The 24,661-nt window shown below is 36.9% G+C and overlaps 1 protein-coding gene across 3 annotated transcripts in view; it reads left to right on the top strand.

Moving 5' to 3' along the window:
- POLQ (DNA polymerase theta) overlaps positions 1–23,570 on the top strand; it is a 124,324-nt gene extending 100,754 nt beyond the window's left edge. For 2 of the 3 annotated variants that reach the window (XM_060098984.1, XM_060098983.1), the window contains exons 25-30: positions 5,193–5,377; positions 8,041–8,152; positions 13,375–13,499; positions 19,798–19,951; positions 22,046–22,161; positions 22,612–23,570. In XM_060098984.1, coding sequence (XP_059954967.1) covers positions 5,193–5,377; positions 8,041–8,152; positions 13,375–13,499; positions 19,798–19,951; positions 22,046–22,161; positions 22,612–22,725 — 806 coding nt within the window. In that variant the 3' untranslated portion in view covers positions 22,726–23,570. The remainder of the gene's footprint in view (positions 1–5,192; positions 5,378–8,040; positions 8,153–13,374; positions 13,500–19,797; positions 19,952–22,045; positions 22,162–22,611) is intronic. The other variant, XM_060098986.1, reaches the window with a different exon arrangement.
- Positions 23,571–24,661: the final 1,091 nt, after the last annotated feature.

Raw genomic sequence — 24,661 nt, 5'->3', positions numbered from 1 at the left:
TGCCAACAAACACATGAAAGGATGCTCAATATCATTAATCATTAGAGAAATGCAAATCAAAACTACAATGAGGTATCACCTCACACTGGTCAGAATGGCCATCATCAAGAAATCTACAAACAATAAATGCTGGAGAAAAGGTAACCCTCTTGCACTGTTGGTGGGAATGTAAACTGATAAAACCACTATGGAGAACAGTATGGAGGTTCCTTAAAAAAGTACAAATAGAACTACCATATTTCCCAGCAATCCCACTACTGGGCATATACCCTGAGAAAACCATAATTCAAAAAGAGTCATGTACCACAATGTTCATTGCAGCTCTATTTACAATAGCCAGGACATGGAAGCAGCCTAAGTGTCCGTTGACAGATGAATGGATAAAGAAGATGTGGCACATATACACAGTGGAATATTACTCAGCCATAAAAAGGAATGAAAATGAGTTATTTGTAGTGACGTGGATGGACCTAGAGACTGTCATACAGAGTGAAGTAAGTCAGAAAGAGAAAAACAAATACCGTATGCTAACACATATATATGGAATCTAAAAAAAAATGGTTCTGATGAACCTAGGGGCAGGACAGGAATAAAGATGCAGACATACAGAATGGACTTGAGGACACGGGGAGGGGCAAGTGTAAGCTGGGATGAAGTGAGAGAGTGTCATGGACTTATATATACTATTAAATGTAAAATAGATAGTAGGGGGAAGCAGCCGCATAGCACAGGGAGATTAGCTCAGTGCTTTGTGACCACCTAGAAGGGTGAGATATGGAGGGTGAGAGGGAGACGCAAGAGGGAGGAGTTGTGAGGCTATATGTGTATGTATAGCTGATTCACTTTGTTATAAAGCAGAAATTAACACACATAAATTAATTATAATTTATAATTGTAAAGCAATTATACTCCAATAAAGATGTTAAAAAAATAAAATAATTCTTGATATATGGTTGGATTTAAGTCTGTTGTCTTGTCATTTGTATTTTGTTCTATCTGTTCTTTATTCTTTTTTAAAAACTTTAAATGACTATTTTTGTTATTGTTTTATTTCCTCTATTATCTTTTTTTTTTTTTTTTTTTTTTTTTTTTTGTGGCACGCGGGCCTCTCACTGTTGTGGCCTCTCCCGTTGCGGAGCACAGGCTCCGGACGCACAGGCTCAGCGGCCATGGCTCACAGGCCTAGCCGCTCTGCGGCATGTGGGATCTTCCTGGACCGGGGCACAAACCCGTGTCCCCTGCATTGGCAGGCGGACTCTCAACCACTGTGCCACCAGAGAAGCCCCCATTTCCCATTTTTTGTAATATGTTTAACTTCTATGACTATTATAAACTTTTCTATGTAGTTTTTTTTTTTTTTTTTTTTTTTTTTTTTTTTTTTTGCTGTAAACAGTTATGACCTTTCGAAGAAATCAAGAAACAAAAGTGTCTTTTCTATCTGTTCACTTTTTTACCCTTCCTGGCACTCTTTTTTTCTTTGACGTAGACTGAAGTTTCCATCTATTATCAATTTTCTTCACCCAGAGTACTTTAAGGTTTTTTTTGTAGTGCAGTTCTACTGACAGTGATTTCTCTTAGCATTTCCATGTCTAAATTTCTCCATTTTATCCTCACTTTTGTAAGATTTTTTTTATTTGACATAGATTTATGGGTTTATAGTCCTTCTCTTTTAGCACTTTAAATATATATTTCCATTAGCTTATGGTTTGCATTATTTCTGATGAGAAGTACACCACTATTTTTCTTGCTATTCCTCCAAGCATAATATATTTTTTCCCAGGATGCTTTTTTGATTTTTTAAATTCGTTATTCAGTTTTAGCAATTTGATTTGGGTGTGAGTCTCTGGGTGTTTTTTTATGCTTTACTATTTGGGCTTTTGAGTTTGCTGAATTTCCTGAGTTAACTTAGGTTTTTTTTTTTCTTCTTCTTAATCTATGTGCTTATATTTTTCATTAAATTTGGAACATTTTCAACCATTATTTCTTATAATATTTTTGTCCCTATTTTGCCCTTTTTTCCTATTACTCCAAATATACATGTGTAATACCACTAGTATAGTCCCACAGATCACTGAACCTTGTTTTCTTTTCTTCTTTATTCCCCTCTCTTCATTTATTTAAACTCTGTACTGCAATGGATATTTTCTATTGACTGTTTTAATGTTCACTGATCTTTTTTTTCTACAGTGTCTAATTGCTGTCATATCCTTTTAGTGAATTTTGCATTTCAGATATTGTATTTTCAGTTTTAGAATTTTAATTTTTTGTATAGTTTTCATCACCTTATTGTAATTCACTATTTGTTCCATCATCATTTTTATATTTCTTTAAATTCCTGAACATATTAAAATTCCATCATCTCTGTAGTTTCTGAGTCATTTTTCTATTGACTGAATTTTCTCCTAGTCAGAGTTACATTTTCCTGGTTCTTCATATGTCTAGTATTTTTTTTATTGTATGCTGAACATTATGGTTACTACATTGTTAACTCTTTTGGATTTTGTAGTCTTCACTTATAGCATTTTCTTCTGGCAGGCAGTTAATTTACTTTCACATCAGCTTGATCATTTTGAGACTATTAAAGCTTTGTGAGCAGACGTTTAGAGTAGCCTTTACTCTAGGGCTACATTAACCATCATTGTAAGGTTTGGCCTTACTGCGGTCTCTACTTTGTGCTCAAGTTGTTCAGCAGGGTTTCTCCACTCAGTCTGGTCAGAGCTTGAACATCTTTCAACATTCAAGAGTATGTTCTTCAAGTAGTTCAGCTGATAGCTGAACTTTGATAATAGCTATTTCTTTTTTTTTTTTTTTTTTTTTCTTTTTGCGGTATGTGGGCCTCTCACTGTTGTGGCCTCTCCCGTTGCGGAGCACAGGCTCCGGATGCGCAGGCCCAGCGGCCATGGCTCACGGGCCCAGCCGCTCCGCGGCATATGGGATCCTCCCAGACCGGGGCACGAACCCGTATCCCCTGCATCGGCAGGCGGACTCTTAACCACTTGCGCCACCAGGGAGGCCCCGATAATAGCTATTTCTTTAGTGTTTGTTCTTTGCCTGGTTCTCTGAACTTTCTCCCTGCACAGTTTAGTATTTAGTCAAAATCCAAAGGGATTAGTGTACATATTTCTGGTGATCCTTTTATGCACAGTTCCTTTCTCTCCAAATTTCACAAGTTCTAGCAGCCTCAGCAGGCCCAAATTACACTTTCTTCTTCCAGCTCAGAGACCACAGTGCTTTGTTTCATCTTTTTCCCTGTGCTGCCTCCATTCAGAAACTTGAGACAGTTTCATGGCTCCTCTTATCTCCCCTCTCCTTCCCCTTTCTCAGGGATTGTAGTCCTGCATTGCCTATTGACCATCTGAAAACTGTTATTTCATATAGTTTGTCCAGTTTTATTTTGTTTAGGGCAGAAAGGCCATAAAAGTTGTGGTCATTTGTTTCCAATCAGTATTTATATATTTTTGAATTGGTTATTCGTTCACATTGTTCAGAAATCAAAATATATAAAAGGTATATATTGAGAAACTTTGCTTCCTTCCCTGTCCTAGCTACCCTGTTATGTATAACTCTTATAGTTAATTACATATTTGAGTTTCTTATATATCCTTCCAGTATTTATTTATGCAGATACAAGCAAGTATGAATATGTACTGTTTTCTTCCTCTGTTCTTACACAAGCATAAGCATTCCGTATACACTTGTTTGCTTTGGTTTTTTGTTTAATATTTTTATGCTGAAGACTTGTGATTATCAATAAAGAAATTTGAACATAAGCCAGTTTAATCTGTGTGCAGATAATCTTTGCAGCAGCCTGTGGGCTTGTTTACTGAGTCACAGAGTAAAAAGCCTGTTTAATTTTTTTTTTTTTATTGCGGTATGCGGGCCTCTCACTGCTGTGGCCTCTCCCGCCGCGGAGCACAGGCTCCGGACGCGCAGGCTCAGCGGCCATAGCTCACGGGCCCAGCAGCTCCGCGGCATGCGGGATCCTCCTGGACCGGGGCACGAACCCGTGTCCCCCGCATCGGCAGGCGGACTCCCAAGCACTGCGCCACCAGGGAAGCCCCATGTTTAATATTTTTATGCTGAAGACTTGTGATTATCAGTAAAGAAATTTGAACGTAAACCAGTTTAATCTGTGTGCAGATAATCTTTGCAGCAACCTGTGGGCTTGTTTACTGAGTCACAAAGTAAAAAGCCTGTTTAATTTTGATAGATATTGTCAAATTGCCATCTAATGGGACACAGTTACCATTTACTTCCAAGTAACAATGTATGAGTGTTTCTTTCTCCACAGCCTTGCCACAGAATGTGCCATCCAACCTCTGGATTTTTACAAGTAGAAAAGAATTGTTTCTTATTATAATTAGCATTTTTTTTATTGTGAATGAATTTAAGCAGGTTTAAGGTTCTTTTGTTTTTATTAGTTCTGTGAATTGCTTGTTTATATTTTGTTCTTGATTTATAGCACCTCTTTTATACAATATAGCAGTGAGTCCTTTGTGATATCAGTTGCAAATATTTTTCTACTTTAACCATGCTTTTGCTTGTTTTATTTTGTTTTTGCCATGCATATCCAGTCATTTCTAGTCCACAGATAAATTATTTGAATCCTCTTAATTATTTGAATACTCTTTTTCACATACAGGCCACTTGACCTTTTTTAGTTGAAAAAGTTTATTTTCAAAGCAGAGCACACATTTCTCTCCACATCCCTTAAAATGTCAGCACACATTAGAAACCAGTTTCTTTATTCACTCATTCATTCATTCCTTCAACAACCATTTGTTAAGGACCTATTAGGTACCAGGAACTGTGCATTTCTGCAGAATGCAAAGGAAGATTGTCTCCCATCCCTAATGGCTCAGTGTCATGTGGGAGAGGCATGAAAGAACCATTTTAGATTATGTGTCAGTGCTATAGGAACACTGAGGAAAGCACTACCACAGGGGTTAACGGGCAGAGGTCAAGGGTGGCTTTACATATATTACATATCCTTGAAAGCTAAGCAAAAAATTTTTATGTGTTACAGAGCTGAATTGCATCATATTAAGAGCAAGGTTTTAGCTTTTTTTGATTTGAGTTTTTTACATGATCTCACGGTTGTATGTTGGAACTAAATTTCTGTCATCCTGCTTAGTGTTTTAAAAGTTGGTTTTGTCTTTGTACCAACTTTCCTAAAATCATTTCTATTTCAGGTGGTTTAATATTAGCTGCTGATTACTCTCAACTTGAGCTGAGGATCTTGGCTCATTTATCCCACGATCATCGTCTCATTCAAGTACTAAACACTGGAGCTGATGTTTTCAGGAGTATTGCAGCTGAATGGAAGATGATTGAGCCAGAGTCTGTTGGGGATGATCTGAGGCAACAAGCAAAACAGGTGGTCTTTACTGAACATGTTTAACATAAATGAGGAGAATTTTTACGATTCAAAAAAAATTTTTTTAACTATCTCAGTCATTTGTGGTTGAGGAGTGATTTCTCCCTCTTTGGATTTTTCACAACATTCATCTGAGCCTGTCTCATGGAACTCATATTTTCCTTTGTAGAGTCAATAGAAAGAATCAGGTAGAGTTAGTCCAAGCCTACTTAGTTCTGGGAAATCTATACGCATTAGTGGTAGATATTGTGGTGGTGGTGGTGGTAGATATTGTGTGTGTGTGTGTGTGTGTGTGTTTATTTTTAAAATCTCTAGCCTGTAAGCACACATATATTTATCTTTTTATATTCACACGCATTGAGCCATGGTGCCTTTTATAGAAGGGTGCTCTCTGAATGTTTGTTGAAAAATAAATATTGCTGAGCTGCGGATTATAATCAATAACTATTAGCTTTTTAGTTATTTTAAGATTTATTTTTTTAAAATAAATTTACTTTATTTATTTATTTTTGGCTGTGTTGGGTCTTCGTTGCTGCTCACAGGCTTTCTCTAGTTGCGGTGAGTGGGGGCTACTCTTTGTTGTGGTGCATGGGCTTCTCATTGCAGTGGCTTCTCTTGTTGCGAAGCACGGGCTCTAGGCACACAGGCTTCAGTAGTTGCGGCATGTGGGCTCTGTAGTTGTGGCTCACGGGCTCTAGAGCGCAGGCTCGGTAGTTGTGGCGCACGGGCTTAGTTGCTCTGCGGCATGTGGGATCTTCGCGGACCAGTGATCGAACCCGTGTCCCCTATATTGGCAGGCAGATTCTTAACCACTGCGCCACCAGGGAAACCCAGCTTTTTAGTTTTTTGAGGCCATTGGTTAGCTAATCTGCCTGTGAAACTTCATACTGCCCTTGGACTTTTCACATGGGCCCATATTAGTTCCTACTCCTGGATGACTGTTGGGCACAGGGAAGATCAAAGGCCACATTCACACTGTTCCCTGGCCTAAATTAACACTGATACTTGTTTATCACGTGACCTGTGGGAAATCTGATGCCCTTTTCAAGAGAGCAGGATTGTTGGCTGAGGTAAAGGCACACCACCTCTAAGATCCTGCTTTACTAGTTTTACATTTACACTTCTTGTTACTCACAGCTGTGATTCTTGACTGGCTCATTAGGCATGAAACATTTCCTCTCACCACTGCCTGTTTAGCACCAACACTTGTTTCTTCCACTATTTAGAAAGCCAGTTTTGTCTTCTCTATTTAATCCTCTCAGATTAAATCCTGCATTTAGCAAGAATCAAACCCTAAGTTAAATAGGTAATATTCCAATATTTAATCCTCGTAGTAAATACACGAAATAGGTCTTATTATTCCCATTTTACATAGGAGGAAACCAAGGCACAGAAAGTTAGTAGTTTGCTTAAGGTCATATAGCTATAAGTGGTGGAGCCAGGATAAGTTCAGAATGAAAGAACTTAGACATTCTGACTCCATAATCTAAACATTTATACACTGATGATAGCTGCCTCTATTTAATAAGTTCTTGCATGATTTAATAGTGTTTATGCTATACCAGTTTTTTTTCTTGAATCGCCATGCACTGAACCATCTAATCTAGATCTCAGTCTTGCTGAGATATCAGCTAGCACTAAGTAATATCTGAATTAAGAAAAAAAGTGTAAAAAGACCTAAAAGGAAAAGAAAACAGGAGCGAAAAAAATCCCTCTCAATGTAATTAAAAAAAATTATTTTGGAAAGTATTTTGGATTTTAATAATCATTTTTTGCAAGTTATCTTTTTAAATTTTATTTAACAATATTTATATAGATCTTTATGTCAGGTGGTATCCTACACACACACACACACATGCGCATGTGCGCACATACACATATATAAAATAACTCGTCTAATCCTAACAAACTCATGATGTAGGTATTACTGTCCTCATTTTATAGTTGAAGAAACTGAGATACAAGGTAGATTGTGCAAGATAATACCTCTTGTAAATGGTGGAACTAGGATTTGAACCCAGGCAATACTTATTACTAAATCAGTTTCTTTACTGACCTATTTAAACCATTTTCCTCCACTACTCCCAAAATTTTCTTGAAAGTTTGTGTTTAACCCAAATGAATTCTGCAATTGTGGGATTTCAGGTGGCTGTGAGATGAAGAGGATATTTATTTCCAATGACGTCCTCCCTATTTATGAAGCCATGTAGTCTACTCTTCCTGCTTTTTTAGTGCTATTCAAAGGTGAGGAGAGGAATGTTTGTAATGCTTCTCTTTCCTGACTCCTAGGCACTTCTTTAAGCAGCAGTTAATGAAGTATTATGAGGAGTAGAAAGCTTCTCTGAAGACTTCTGGATAAATGACAGTCAGAAATATTTCCTTTTAAACCACTAGGGTTATTTTCTTAACACACACATACTCATATTCATTCATATTCTGCCCCTTCTTCTCTTTCTCCCTGCACCTCAAAAAGTATTGCTAAAAGGCAGTAAAGGTGCTCACTGGATATCAGCTTCTATGGATCTAACCCACCAAAGCAAATCTAATCATTTCTTCGATTCACCATGAAAAGTTTACCAAATCTCAATCCTAATGAACTTTTTATGTTTGCATTTTATGTAGTTATGACCTATAATGTACTTAGTGTGATGAGTCCCTTTCAGATTTGCTATGGAATCATTTATGGAATGGGAGCTAAATCTTTGGGAGAGCAGATGGGTATTAAAGAAAATGATGCTGCTTTTTACATCGACTCCTTCAAATCCAGATATACTGGTAAGGAAGCATTGAATGTTAATTATCTTCTAGATACTATTCTTCTCAACTCTCTTTCCATATAATATTTTTAAAAATTTGTGTTACAGAATTTTCTATTAACAGAAGTTTTCATCAAGCATTGTTGATTAAATAACATCAACCTTACTTAGAGATGTGCTTTTTTCATAAAAGTAGGGACAGAAATGGAATAGCAAAATGAAGTTGATGTATATGCTACTGTGTCGTTGTGAAAATCTTATAAAATCTAGGAATTGTCCTGTGCTTTAGGTTTACATAGCTTTATCTTGAAACAGTAAACCATTGAGTAAATGTACCAGAAACTGTGAGAGAAAAATTGCTTTTATAGAGCAGTTTGAATATCACCATTTTAAATTCTCTCTTCTTTTGGCAGTTTATTGAGATAATTTGCACACAATAAAATTCACCTTTTTTAGTTGTGTAGTTCTATGAATTTTGACAAATGCACGCAATCATACTGTCTACATTACAGCTGAGGTATGGAACCATCACCTCATCATCTCAAAGAGTTCCTTTATGCCCCTTTGTAATCAATCCTGTCCCCAGTCCCCAAAAAGAAAAACTTTTATTCACACATGACATGATCTTGTACATAGAAAATCATGTGAATTCATTAAAAACAACTACTAGAACAAATAACTAAATTTGGCACAGGTTCCCACCATACAAAGTCAGTTTGTAAAAATCAGTTGTATTTTTTTTTTTTTTTTTCTGTTTTTGGCCATGCCAGCATGGCATGTGGGATCATAGTTCCCGACCAGGGATGAAACCCATGCCCCCTGCAATGGAAGTGTGGTGTCTTAACCATTGGACCACTAGGGAAGTCCCTGAATCAGTTGTATTTTTATATACTAACAATAAACAATTAGTGAATGAAGTAAAAATAAAACCATTTACAATAACATCAAAAAACATGAAATACTTGGGATAAATTTAACAGAGTATGTGCAAGACTTTATTGAAAACTCCAAAGCAATCCTGAGAGAAATTGAAGAATACTTAAGTAAATGTGAGTTTTACCATGTTAATTTATTAGAAGGCACAATATTGTTATGATCACGGTTCTCTGTAAATTGTTCTACAGGTTCAGTGCATTTCCAATCAAAATATCATTAGACTTCTGTGTCAAATTTGACAAGCTGATTCTAAATTTATATGGAAATTCAAAGGGCCTGGAATAACTAGAATATTTTGTGGGGGGAAAGTACAATGTTGATTACTTACACACCTTGGCTTCAAAATTTATTATAAAACTACAATAATCAAGATAAGTATAGGGGTAGATGCAAGGAACAATGAAACACAATAGAGCATCAGGAAATAGACCTACACATATATGGTAAACTGATTTTCAACAAAGTTGCCATGGTAATTCAATGGAGAAAAGATGGTCATGTCAACAATTGGTGCTAGAACAACTGGATACCAGTATGGAAAAAAAATGAACTTCTACTTTATCTCATACTACATTCAAAAATTAACTTGAGGGCTTCCCTGGTGGTGCAGTGGTTGAGAATCTGCCTGCCAATGCAGGGGACACGGGTTCGAGCCCTGGTCTGGGAAGATCCCACATGCCGTGGAGCCACTGGGCCTGTGAGCCACAACTACTGAGCCTGTGCGTCTGGAGCCTGTGCTCTGCAACAAGAGAGGCCGCGATAGTGAGAGGCCAGCGCACTGCAATGAAGAGTGGCCCCTGCTCACCGCAACTACAGAAAGCCCTCACACAGAAACGAAGACCCAACACAACAAAGATAAATAAATAAATTTAAAAAAATGTCCAAAACAAAAAGCTAAAAAATTAAAAAAAAAAAATTAACTTGATATGAACCACAGACCTAAAAGTAAAAACTAGAACCATCAATCTTGCAGAAGAAAAGAGAGAGGAGCTTTATGACATTGAGGTAGGCAACAATTTCTTAGGTGATAATAACACTGAATTAGTCATAAAAAATAAATATTGATAAAAAACACCATTAAGAAAATACAAAGTCAAGCCACAGACTGAGAGGAAATATTTATAGTTCCTGTTATCTAACAAAGGACTTGCATCCAGAATATATAAAGAACTCTTACAACTCAATACTAAGAAAGTAAATCACACAATAAAATAAAGTTCAAAAATTTGAACAGACACTTCACAAAAGAAAATAAGTGAATAACTACATCAAGTGTTATCATCATTTGTTCTCAGGGAAAAGCAAGTTAAAACCATAAAGAGATACCACTATAGAAACACTAGAATGATAAATTTAAAAACATTGTGTCTCTTTTACATTGCTGATTGGTTGTAAAATGGTACAACCACTTTGGAAGGCACTATGGCTCTTTCATATAAAGTAAAACATACACTTAACTGTATGATTCTGCAATTCTACTATTGGATGGTTGCCCAAGAAAAATGAAAACATATGTCCAAAGAAAGACTTGTATGTGAATGTTATAGCAATTTTATTCATAACAGCCAAAGACTGGAAATGTTAAACAACAAAAATCCAAGTGAGTAAATTAAAGAAATTTTTTTCCCAGTTTTATTGAGTTATAATTGACACACAGCACTTTATAAGTTTAAGGTGTACATTATAATAATTTGACTTACATACATCATGAAATGATTACCACATAGATTTAGTGAGCATCCATCATCTCATATTGATACAACATTAAAGAAATAGAAAAAAAGGATTTTTTCCTTGTGATGAGAACTCTTAGGATTTGCTCTCTTAACAGTTTTCATATATAACATTCAACAGTGTTAATTAGCTTTATCATGTTGTACATTTCATTCCTAGTACTTACTTATCTTATAACTGGAAGTTTGTACCTTTTGACCACCATCACCCATTCCCTCTCCTCCCACTCCCCACCTCTGGTAGCCACAGATCTAATCTCTTTTTCTATGCGTTTGTTTTTGAAGTATATTTGAACTATAAACTATGTTAATTCCTGGTATACAACACAGTGATTTGATATTTCTGTACATTTCAAAATGGTCACCATGGTAAGTCTAGTTGTCATCTGTCACCATACAAAGATATTACATAGTTATTGACTATATTCCCCACACTGTATATTTCATACTTGTGACTCATGTATTTTGTAACTGAAAGTTTGTGCCTCTTAGTCTCCCTCACCTATTTTTCTCCTCCCCCCAACTCCCTCCCCTCTGGCAACCATCTGTTTGTTCTCTGTATCTATTACTCCATTTCTTTATCAACTGAGTAAATTTATTAAAGATCAAATGGGCTTTATTCAATGGTTCATGAATCGGGCAACATCCCATCTAGCACTAGAAAGGAGCTCCACCAAACTGTAGAAGAGGAAAGTTTTTTAAAGGCAGAAAGGGGGTAGGTGGATAAAGGAAATATTAGCAAAGAATGCATTGTTTCAGGCAAGGTCACTCTCCTAAGTGGAATGGAAGGGCCTATTGGGTGGATAACCTCACTAGTGCTGACCATGTAATACCAGGTTGACTGGTTAAAGGTTACATTCCTGGGGGTGTTGAGGCTGCAGTTTGGTTAGGTAGTAAGTCTTAGTTTGCTGACATAGGGTTTAGCACAAGTGACTCCATTTTGGCCCCGCTGTCTCCTTTTTAACAGGAACAAATATCTGTCAACAGGATTATGGATAAACAGATTTTGGTATATCTCTTCAATGGAATGCTACTTAGCAAGAGAAGGCAGACACAAGTGAGAACATACAGTGTAATTTATGAAATTCAAGAACATGAAAAAGATACAGTGTAATAAAGTAGATCCATTAGTGTTTGAGGCTGATAATGGGGAGCTGACTGTGAAGGTGATTAAAATGTTTTGTATCTTGTGGTTGTTAGAGGGGTGTGTACGTTTGTTAAAATGCATCAAACTTCACCGGAAGTGAGTGCCTTTTATTGTATGTAAATTATGTCTCAGCATTGTTTATTGTATGTAAATTATACCTCAGCATTGATTGTTTTTTTAAAGTAGTTCTTGCAATCTCTGAATATTTGAAGGCTTCCTACAGGAGTCAGGTAAGAGAATTCATAGAGGTGTAGTCTCTTAAATCTCATCCTTTTCTTTGCTCTTTACTCAGCAGTATCACAGTAATTCTTGAAGAGAAGATGAGAGCCTGATTGCTTTCTGAAATTCCTATTCTAGTAGTCAGATATCACCAACAGCTGCACTTGGCAGGGTTTCTCCCCTTCCTTTCACCCACAATCTGTGCCAGCCGCACAATAGAAATCCTCAAATGAGGGGTTTTAATTGGGAGGCATTAGTGTTTATTATTTAGGATGAGCAGAGCTGTGAGAAAGCAGAAATTGCACAAAAGAATAATGATAGATCAGCAGTCTCTGTACTTAAATGTGTTTTAAAGAGTATAGAAAAAGAATGTTCCAGGAGAGAAGAACCTCTCTAGCTCAGAGACAGGAATGAGCAATGAAGAGACTGACCCATCTGAAGCAAAGAGTTCATCCTGGAGAGTCATAAGACCTAATAACGGACCTATATAGCAAAGGATGAATGCTGGTATAGGGAATATGAATGTGTTTGAGTAATATACTATATGTAGTCTTTTTGAATTTTAAGAAGTGAGTTGTGTAAGTTTCTAATAAAATATTACAACTTCATGCATTAGTTTCAGTTAGGTCCTATTTGAATCATAGCATAGTTGGTAACAAGGAGCTGTTGGAATGTATTAAGCCTGGAAAAGATAAGCTCAAAGAGTAAAAGAGGGTTAGTGTGATCAAAGAACAGAACCCTGTGAAAAGTAGCATGGAATAGTCTTATGGTCCATCTAGGTTTTAGTACCTGCTCCGTTGTTGTGGAGTTTAGTTTTGTATTTTTTGTTGTTGGTGATGGTGGTTGAAAAACAGAGATTATGTCATTTCTAAAGTTCTTTTTGTTTCTAACTTTCATGGCTATATGAGGTGATGAGTGTTAATTAAATTTATTGTGGTAATGATTTCACAATATATGTATATGTGCTGCCTAAACGAGCAGTATTTCACAATATATGTAAAGCAAACTGTCATGCTGTACAGTGATGTGTGTCAGTTATTTCTCAATAAAACTGGAAGAAAAAGTGAATGAAAGTTTATATGCAAAATTTTGATATGATATTAATGTTAATCATGGTGAAGTTTTGGTATGTTTCACTATATTGAAACTAGTGAGTGAGATTAAGGATGGACATTGGTTGTAATTATTTCTTCATTTTCTTTGTAGGGATTAATCATTTCATGAGAGAGACAGTGAAGAATTGTAAAAGAGATGGATTTGTTCAGACCATTTTGGGAAGGCATAGATATTTACCAGGAATCAAAGACAACAACCCTTATCACAAAGCTCATGTATGTTGAAATTTCTCTGGATTTTTAACTTAAATTTTTAACTTTAATGACATGTACTTTTTCAACAAAGACTGAACCCTGCTAATGTCCCTTTTAGAGATCACTAGCATATTAATTGGATCTTCTATTTTATTAAGGACTTCTGTAGTGATGGTACATGCCAATATTTGCTGAACACAGTCTCTTTAGGAGACTAATGTAAATATGGGTTCACTTAATAATATTTCAGTTAAAGATGTTCTGTTTTAGTAAGTCAATTATTTATTAGCTTTGGTAATAAGTTATATGTAAACTTAGTTCTTACATTTGCTAATTGTTCTTTGGTTCAGATATCATACACTAATTTGTCATATTACACCAGATTGCCAGTGTCTTCAGAGATTAGCCAGTCATTGAATTGTGGTATTTTTTGGTTCATTCCTTTTATTTATTTATTTTAAAAGCACTGGTTCATCAGAGGTTATTAGGATACCCAAAATAGTAAAGAAGGCTATTTTTAATATCATTCAAAAGATGTATTGATAGTATTTACTCAAATTATGATTGAAATCTCTTTCTGAAATCATTGGGATCCATAAAAGTGTATCTGTACACTTTTTGTGTATCTGAGCATTTAAGTTTCTGTTATAGTCCAAACCTTCCTATTTTAACTGGTTGTATTTTGCCCTTACCCCATACTTTTGTGTATCAGTGCCTACTACACATTGTATGTAATGAAAATATCCAGCATCCAAATTGCTAAACTACTGTCTTGAGCTAGAATCTCTCAGAGCAATAATGCTCTTAGGGACCATGGAGGAATAGTTGGGGTTTTGTTACTTCTTCACTCCCTTGCCTCCCATATATCCACATACAGATGTCAGATATTTATCAGCCTTTTACCATATCTCCAAGTGAAGTAGGCACTGTAGTTGATGCACTAGGAAAAGTAAGTCTTAAAATGTATTGGAAGAGATAAAGCAAACTAAAAAAATATAAAAGTAGCATGTATACTCAGTTATTTAGGCTTCTAGAGGAGGTAGGACTTAAACAGATTCTTGAAGACTATTTAAAATTTAATTGATGGGCATGAGAAAAAGATAATCACAGGTGACTAAGAGTTTGAGTAAGGATTGGCTGGAAGCCAATCTGATAGGAGTGGAAAGTTTGAGTTGTCACTTAGGAATAGATCATTTTCTACTGGTCAGATGGAATCAGCTATTGGAAGGCTTTTAATGGCAGGCTGAGAAATTTGGGCTTGATCTAATAGGGATTGATTATGTTTTTTGGTATTTACACAATGAAAAATGGAGGATAGAATGATTAATGTTAATGAACCATATAATTTTTAACAAACTAATATTTTTGAAGTTAAAAATGTGAGAGTAAGTCTTTTTATACCAAATCCTTAGGAGTCAGAGTTCTAATTGATTCATTATGTTGTTGCTGAGGAAAAAAAAAATTGCGCCCCTCTGAATCAGAAATGGAGTAAATATAGTCAGATTTATTGTTTGGTTTTCGTTTAGTTTGGTTTTACATTTTATTTCAACTTTTACTGTACTGAAAAATAAACATAGAGAAAGCACAAGAAACAAATGTAAATTTCAGTAAATTATCATAGAGCTATACCTATGTAACTACCATACAAACCAAAAAATAGAATATTATCAGCACCCCAGAAGCTCCCCTTATGCCTCTTCCTAATCACCATACACTGCCTTCCCAGAAATAACCAGTATAACCTCTAACCTTATGGTTTTGTTTTGACCTCTCTATATATCATATATATGTATTCTGTGTTTAGCTTCTGTCACTCAAAATTACATTAGGCAAGTCATTTATGTTGTTTCATGTTGGGGTAGGTATATATCTCTGTTATATGAATATACCACAATTTATCCATTTTTCTGTTGATGGGTTTCTAGTTTGGAGAACTTTCTATTTGGATGGGTTTCTATTATGGATCTTGATGATTTGATTATTCTTGTTCAAGGTTCCTGGTGCACATATGTTTCCGTTTATGTTTGGTAAAGCAGTAGACATAGAAATGCTCTCATCTTCAAATTCAGTAGATAAAGCCACGTTGTGTTTTATGGTGGTTGTAGCAATTTGTCCTCCCGTATAAGTTTGAGTTCTCAATGCTCTGCATCCTTGCCAACATTTGCTATTAAGTTAACATAATTTTAACTTTTCTGGTGGGTGTAAAGTAGTATCTTGTAGTTTTAATTTGCTTTTTCTTGAATACTATGTTTTGATATATGGTAAAGTAAGTTTTCCCAACTTGCTTTTTTTCTCTCCCCCAAGAATATTTGCCTATTCTTGGTTCTCTGCATTTCCATATGAATTGTAGAAGCAGCTTGTGAATTTCCATACAAACACAAAATCCTTTTGGGATTTTTTAATTGCAGTTGCCTTAAGTTCATAGATCAAGATGGGATTAATGACGTATTTATAAATTTGAGTTTTCCAGTCGATAAACATGTTATATATGTCTATTTATTTAGGTCTTTAGGTCTTCTAAAATTATCTCACTAATGATGTATAGTTTCGGGGAAGAGATCTTACAAGGTTTTTATTAAATTTATAGCTAGATATTGGAAAAGTTTCATGCTGTTGTGAATGACATCTTTTTAAATTTTTAATTCTTTTCCTTCCCTTTTTACGTTTTCTAACCCTTTACTACTGGTACAGAAAGATAATTGCCTTTATTGTTGTTCTTTTGTCTAGAAACCTTGCAAATATTACTTACTAATTACAAAATTTTATCTGTAGATACTTTTAGGTATTCTATCTACACAGTTATTATCTGGGAAAAAAAAGTTAAAAAAAAAGTAGTTTTATAACTGTCTTTCCAAGTCTTATTCTTTTTTTTTTGTTTACTTTTGCTTGACTTACTAGCTAGGACAGTGTTGAATAGAGTTAGTGATAGTGAGTATCTTTGCCAATTTTCAGGTCTCAGAGGGAAATTTTAAATATTTTACCAATAAGTAGAACTTTCCTTTAGGTTTTTAATAGTGTCTGTGTCAGAAAAAGTAAGCTCCCTTTAATATGTGCTTGTAGGCTGCAGAGTCTCCATCACAACTACTCAGGCCTGCTGTTCTAGTGCAGATGCAGCCATAGACCCTACATAAATGAGTGAGTGTGGCGGTGTTCCAGTAGAGCTGTATTTACAGAACAAGAGATGGGCCAGACTTGGCCTGTAGGCTGTAGTTTGCCTATCCCTGATCTGTTTCTTCTTTAAATGCAATCTGCCTTTTTTCTCTAGGTTGCTTTTAATACAGTATTTTTCTTTCCTTGTGGTTTCCAACAGATTTTCTGTGATGTGCTTAAGTTTGTGGGTTTTTGTTTTTTGTTGTTTTTTTGCGGTACGCGGGCCTCTCACTGCTGCGGCCTCTCCCGTTGCAGAGCACAGGCTCTGGACACGCAGGCCCAGCGGCCATGGCTCACGGGCCCAGCTGCTCCACGGCATGTGGGATCCTCCCGGACCGGGACACGAACCCATGTCCCCTGCATCGGCAGGCGGACTCTCAACCACTGCGCCACCAGGGGAGCCCCTGTGGGTTTTTTTTTTTTAACTTCATGTGCCTGTGTGTGTGTGTGTGTTTAACCGATCTGTTTTTGAGGGTGTTAGGACTTCTTGAATCTGCACCTTGAGATCTTTTTTTTTTTTTTTTTTTTTTCTTTTTGCGGTATGTGGGCCTCTCACTGTTGTGGCCTCTCCCGTTGCGGAGCACAGGCTCTGGATGCGCAGGCCCAGCGGCCATGGCTCACGGGCCCAGCCGCTCCACGGCATATGGGATCCTCCCAGACCGGGGCACGAACCCGTATCCCCTGCATCGGCAGGCGGACTCTTAACCACTGCGCCACCAGGGAGGCCCCGAGATCTTTTTTTGATTTTGGAAAATTCTTAGTCATTTCTTCTTCAGTCATTGCTTCATCGAAATCTCTCCTCTCTTTCTGGAACTTCTATTATAAATTTTAAAAACTTTTCTCTTTAATTCCTCATTTTTCGTATCCTCTGTTCCATGTTTATATTTCATCATGCTTAATTCTAGATATTTTCTTCTAACTTATCTTTCAGTTGGCTGATTTGCTCTTCAGTTTGCTGTTGAGCAACTATTGAGCTTTTAGGTTCTAAATGATATAGAACTTTTCCAGCACCCCAGAAGGCCTTTTTATCTTCTCTCCAAGTCAATACTATCTCCCCACTGCACACATACACCAAACTATAGGGAAAGCACTGTTTAAATGCTTTAAGTTCTATTGTTTTAATTTTTTTGGTTATAGAGTTTCTATTTGGTTCTTATGGTATTTTGTTCTCTGCCGAAATATTCAATTTTGTCTTTTATTTTCTTGATAACATGATCATTTTATAGTCTAATAGGTTTGATAATAGTCTGTAGTCAAATATGGCTCATACTTGAATCCCTGTAGTCTGTTCCTATTGCCTTTTGTTTTTCTTAGTTTTCTATAAAAACAGTTGTATTATCTCACCTCCTTACCAGGCCTCCTACTTATTGGGCTGTGAACCCAAATATTTCAAGACCATCAAGTTCTGCTCAGCTTCTTAGCCTTTCAGCTGCCTCTTCTGGAATCTGTTGATTTCCCTGGGAGAAAGGATGGCCTCCAATGCCAGGATCACCTCCTTGGTTTCCTTTCTCTCCCAGTTCTCTAGGTTCTATAATTCTTCACTTCCCTTTTCCTGTCTGATTCATTCAAAGAGGCATTTTCTGACCACCTTTTCTGGTTATCAGTGGAAGGATTAGTCCTAATAGCATAATCTCCTATTACCAGAAACCTATATATTTTTATGTATATGAAAACACTCGTGATGAGAAGGGACTGAGATTGTGGGACACAAAGCTGAGACTGCCAAGTTTTCTTATTTTGGAATAGAATCAGGGAAGTACAGTATCATGAGAATGAATTATATATTTTAGTTATATTTGCTTGTGTCACAGTAAAAGCAACTCCCATATTTCAGTGACTTATAATAAGAATATTTATTTTTAATTCATGTTATAGTTTGGCTCTGGGTTGACTCTGCCTCTGCTCTGTATTTTCTTCATTCTAAAATTCAGAATAAGGAAAAGTACCTACCTGGGATAAGCCCTTTTTTGTGACAGTGTTAGATAGCTTTTAAAACTCCTTGCATGTGCTGTATGTCAGTTTTACTCACATTTTATTGGCCAAAACAAGTCAAGGCCATTCTTTTAGAGTGAAAAACACTTTGAATCACATGGCAATGGGTGGGGGCCATGGGACTTAACAGAGAAAGGCAGCAAGTAATAGCAACAATAACATAATCCACTGCACAGAGGCATATAGTTTCAAGAAGGGGAGCAGTCAGAACTTTGAAATTCAGTCACTCTTTAAACAGTGACAACTGAGTGAGTTTAGAATGGATTCATCAGCATTTGACAAAACAATAGTTAAAAAGTCTATCTCTTTAACCAGTATGTAACATACTAGGAGTTGGATGTAGCCCAGGTAACAGGGAACTATGAGAACACCTCTCAGGTTACATAGATCCCTGCAGTGAGTAGACCCTTCCCATTTTCTGAGCCCTTTTGGAACAACAGGAGTGATATTCATGGATAGATTACATCTTGGATATTAACCTAGACCCCTATTCCTACTGCCCCAGGATGTTCACTTTTAGCAGCTGTGGTTGCCTGCCAAGAAGCTCATGGCAGCAGTAGTTTCAGGGAAGTTCTAATTTAATACCTGGGGATCTAGGATCTGCATTTTTACCAGCAGCTAACGATTAGGCCCAATAGCCCATAAAAAGCTCTGATTCATAGCAGAGGGCTGCAGACTTGCTGTGGCCAAACTCTACATAGGACTGAGAGGCCACTGATATGGGGGATGTGCTTGAAACATTCCAACCCACATCACAAAGAATGGTATTCTAATTATATCTATTTAGTGTTAAGAGGAATTGTATTTTGAGGAATAGATCCTTTAAAGTGAAGTTTAGAACACTGATAATATATTTTTAAAAATAATTTTGAGCTTCTAGATACATTTTAAGTGTAATGTAGTTTTTGGTTCCTAACTGTTGAAGATTTCTAAACTGAAGCAATCTGACCTTCTGTTTAGTCTATCCTCATGTGAATGATAGCCCAGAATCTAGAGCCCTGGATCATTCTGGTTGTTATTCTTAAGATACAGCTTATAGTGGATGCCCTGGGTCACATCTCAGTTCCAGATTTCCAGTCTGGTTGCACATGTGAGCACTAATCTGTGGACGCTAAAGGCAGGTATGAAACCATGCTGGCGTGTCTGATGGAGTATCTGTTATTGTTGTTTTTCATAGGCTGAGCGTCAGGCTATCAACACAAGAGTCCAAGGTTCAGCGGCTGATATTGTCAAAATAGCCACAGTTAATATTCAGAAGCAATTAGAAACCTTCCACTCAACCTTCAAATCCCATGGTCATCGGGAGAGTATGCTCCAAAATGACAGAACAGGTTTGTTCATAAATGAGGCCCTTGCTATAACATGGTGAGATTAATTACATCAGAAAAGAAAAGGGGAGATGATTTTTATTTATTTCTCAGCAGTTCTCAAACATTTTGGTCTCATGATGTCTTTACACTCTTAGACAGGATCCCAAAGAGCTTTTGTTTATGTGTGTTATATCTACTAATATTTACCATATTAGAAATTAAAACTGGGAATTAAAAACATTTATTAACATTTACAGATAACAATAATGAACCCACCATGTGTTAACATAAGTAACATATTTTTATGAAAATAACTACATTTTTTTCAGAACAACAAAAGAATTCGTGATGAGTGGTTTTATTTTTTCTGAAAATCTCTTTAATGTCTGGCTTAAGAGATGACAGTTGGAGTCTCTTATATTTTTCTGCATTCAGTTTGTTGCAATATTACCTGTTCTGTAATCTCTGGAAAATCCTCTGTAGAGGATGATGAATGTCCCAGTCTGTGGGAGACTGATGGTTTCCCAGGATGTGGGACTTTCATTGCTAAAACCAAGATAATTGGTCACCTTGTTGTACACTTACAAAAGAAGGAGACTGAAAAAGGAAAATAACCTTTGGGTGTTATTGGGAAGATAATTTGACTTTGCAGATGCTTTGAAAGAATCTCTGGGATCCTCTTCGATCCTCATACCACACCTTAAGAAGATGTTGATTTTCCTGTTCATGACTTTCCATGAACACATGCACACATTCACACTCTTATATTTGTAGAAAGAGGATGTATGGTCAAACTTATTTGGGGAATAACATTGTACTGTGTGCTTTGGAGCATTTAGAAGTAAAAGTTGTCAACCTATGTTTGAATTTTAAATCTGCTAAGGAAAGGAAGATATGATACCTGACTGTGAAATATTTACCTCACTCTTCACAGCAGAATGATGCAGTGTCAAAATGAAGATATAGGTGGTATCACTCTTTAGTGTGGGTATGTCACTGAGGATGACTTGATTGTGTCATGTTGAGTTAAAGGCAGTAGTAGGTCAGTGGGATCAAAGGGAGCTCAGCCTGAGGAAGCAGACCACACAGGGAACAGGAGGATCATGGCATTCTGGGTCAGAAGCCACGTAACCAAGGGAAATCAAGAGGACAAAGGTATAACGATCAGAAAGCAGAAAAACTAGAGCATCCAGACAGCCAGTGATGTAAGATAAGTGGGGCCCAATGGGTCAGATCAGATTTTAGCCAAACTGGCAAACAGATGCACAGCCTTTGCGGCCCTGGTATGGAAGCAACTTGCCCTGCCTCATCTGCCTTTGTTCTCTTACCCTGTGAGAGCCACCTTTGAGAAAACTTGGGCTGCAGGTAGTGACAGCTAAAGAACTCTCTCTGAGGGAAGCACCAGATATTGAGGGAGACGGTATTTGTGCTGTCCTGAAGAATAAGTATAGGAAGTTTGGATGGCAAAAAGGAAGGACTGCTCTGAGAAACGGGCAAACAATGGAAGGCAGTTACTCTAAAAGTATTAATGTTGAACCTTATTTTAGTGATCAGAGGGGCATAATCTGTACCACTAGGCCCACTAGTTAGAAAATAGTGACTATAATAACTATATTATAATAACTATAATACAGTGATTTTTAAAACCATTTTTGGATTCATGAGTTCTTTTGAGAATCTTCTGAAAAGGTATACATCATCTCCAAAGAAAAATGTACAGACATAGACCCTTTCATATATCTTCAAGGAATCTGTGTATTTTCTGAAGTCCATATTTGGACCCTAGGTTTAGAATTACTTGTCTAGAGTGTGTGGTCCAACTGGGGAATCACCAATTCTACCATGGTGACACTTCTGGCTAGAAAAAGACATCAAGGAGTGTCAATCAACTCCATTTACTGATGTCTTTGTTAGACTCCTCATTTCTGGGAGGAGGTAGGTGGAGATTTGAGTTTACATGATAGGTGGCAGCCGGCAATTAGTTATTTTCTTGATAGCTCCAAATTTTGTGTTTTAATCTCTTAATTATAATTTCCCAAAATCTCTCTTAAAAAAAAAATACTCCCACAGCACAGTGACATGCTGATCAGTTTTGCTACTTTTCTCATGGGGTAGGATTGTTACCAGAGAGAAAACTGCAAGGGATGTTCTCTCCCATCAGAGGAGGCTTCTTTATCCTTCAACTCCATGATGAACTCTTATATGAAGTGGCAGAAGAGGATGTTGTTCAGGTATTTTTGCAGTGTTCATATCCATTCTACAGAAAGCTAAGACACTGTAGGTCAGGCTAAGACGCATGAGATTTCTGGAACCCTTCCCTAGCCCCAGGATGGCTATAGAAAAGTAGAATCCTTAAGGGTAGAGAAAGAACTAAGAGTGCTCAGCTTTAAACTCATTTTAAAAGAAATTCCTGATGCAGGGATATTTTTGTCTGCGAGAAGTTAGATGAGAATTTGGAGTCTTGCCCTGAGGATTTCAAAGCTATGAGCAGTCTAGTGAACCTGGCAGAGCTTCTGCTTGTCAGTGCAGACTAGTGTGGGATGCCTGGCTCTTTTCCAACTTAGAGTTTTAAGCACCATGAGGTAAAGAGCTCCAGTCTGGTTTATCACCTCAGTGGGTGGGCTGGTAGACGTTCTTTGATTGGGCAGAGTTTGTTAACCTCTTTTTTTTTTTTTTTGTAGGTAGCTCAGATTGTCAAGAATGAAATGGAAAGTGCTATAAAACTCTCTGTGAAACTGAAAGTGAAAGTGAAAATAGGTGCCAGCTGGGGAGAGCTGAAGGACTTTGATGTGTGATTGTAGGGAACCCTGGTGTAGGTACAATCACATGGAAAAAATAGAGATTACCCTTTCACCTACTTCATGAAAATAGAAACCCTCAAGTTTTGATGAACTTATGATAGTAATTTTATAGTGAGAGTTTCAAAACATATATGAGTTTATTTTCTGTAGTATGAAAAAACTTTGAGGCAAAATATCAAGTTTAATGATTATATTCGCTCTCAAAGAGTATCTATGAAATTGCCTTTTATAGTTTACTGTGGCTCTAAACAGTTTCAGAACACACGCTTGAAATACGTACTTAGCACTTTGGATCTTCGTCTGTCTGGTTGAGCATGAAGAAAATGAAACTGCTGTCTCAGGGTCATTTTCATCCCAACCAGGATTCAGATACTGGTGATACAGACCCCTGAAGGAGCCAGAGGCAGATAAGGATTTGGTTTCACATAAACCACCAGGGTTAGGTGTTGTGTGTGATTTTCATCCAGTATCGGTGTAAGACTTCTGAAGTGGTATTTTTAAATAGCACTGGCTAGTAAATTAAGAATTCTATAAAGTGGTAAGACTTGGTATGGATGTAGTCTAGGAATGGATTTTCATGAATTGCCATTTCTTCTTCCTTTCCCTCTCCCAATTCATGCAATTAATATATTTCCAATACTTAGGTATTATAAAGCAAGCTACACCTCTTCAAGAGGTATTCTGATCTTAAGATCAGATGTTTATACTGCAGTTTAATGTAACACTGCCAGAGAAGGAAAACACCCCCTCATCAGTCCCTCAGTGCCTCTTTCTCTGTGGCATGGTGTGAATACTCATGCTAAAAGACTGTATTTTATAATCCCAGTCAGAGGTGAATAACTGACTTTTTTTTTTCTGTTTTAATAAAATTAATTTATGAGAAACTATACCAGCAGTTCAGTTTTAAAAATTGTGTTTGGTCTAAGTATCAGAAGCCTGTGTATCCATTTACTTATGCTATAGTTTGCTCAACAATGTACACATAGGAAGTGTTTATTATATTCTTAATCAGTTATCAAAGAGCTCTTTTATGTTTATTCATCAGAATTTTAAAAGACAGTTGCTTTATAAACAAAGTGTAATACACTATTAGTAGTTGGATATTAGTGCACAAGATCCTCAGATATTTTGGTGCTGGGGGAAGTGGCAGAAGACGACAGAGGTAAGAGGGAAGTTATATCATTATTTCTCGAGTTTTTTCCATATTCACCTGTACCACGTTTCTCAGAAAAGTTGCAGTGCTGTTAGTATTCTGGTGGCCTTGAGAATCCAGCACAAGAGAAACCTCAACCTATTTACATGAGTGTTCTCCAAATATGAGCACAGACATATAGATCACTTCCACCTCATCTTCTGCAGCCATGGCTCTGCATGTGTGGTTACATGCATTTTCTCATCCTTTTTGACCTATCCGCTGGGCTTAAAACAGGCACTCCTTGCTTTGCATGGTTCAGTTATGAAAAAATTCCAGTTACCATGGTTTACTTAAATAACACTAGTGTCCATACAACACAATTCAAATTTCAGTCGGCATGGTATATTAACTTAATAATCGCATAAAGTTCAAACTTCAATGGTAGCTCTTCATCTACAAATCACTATGTTAGTAACAGATGCCCTTTGTTGTAGGCAGAATAATGCACCTCCCCTCCCCAATTGTTCACATCTTAATCCCCAAAACTGTGAACATTTTCGTCACATGGCAAAAGGAACATTGCTGATGTGATTAAGTTAGAGATCATGAAATGGGGAGATTATCTGGGTGGTTCCGGGTCCTTGTGAGAGGCAGACAGATGGTCAGAGTCGGAGGAGGAAATGTGACGATGGAAAGAGAGATTGAGGTTTGAAGATGCTGCACTGCTGACTTTAAAGATGGAAGAAGGAGCCATGAGCCAAGGAATGCAGACGCCTCTAAAAACTGGAAAAGGCA

Source organism: Mesoplodon densirostris, chromosome 5 (assembly GCF_025265405.1).
Source record: "Mesoplodon densirostris isolate mMesDen1 chromosome 5, mMesDen1 primary haplotype, whole genome shotgun sequence".
In the NCBI taxonomy this organism is placed as follows: domain Eukaryota; kingdom Metazoa; phylum Chordata; class Mammalia; order Artiodactyla; family Ziphiidae; genus Mesoplodon; species Mesoplodon densirostris.
This window is presented reverse-complemented; position numbering and strand designations above follow the sequence as displayed.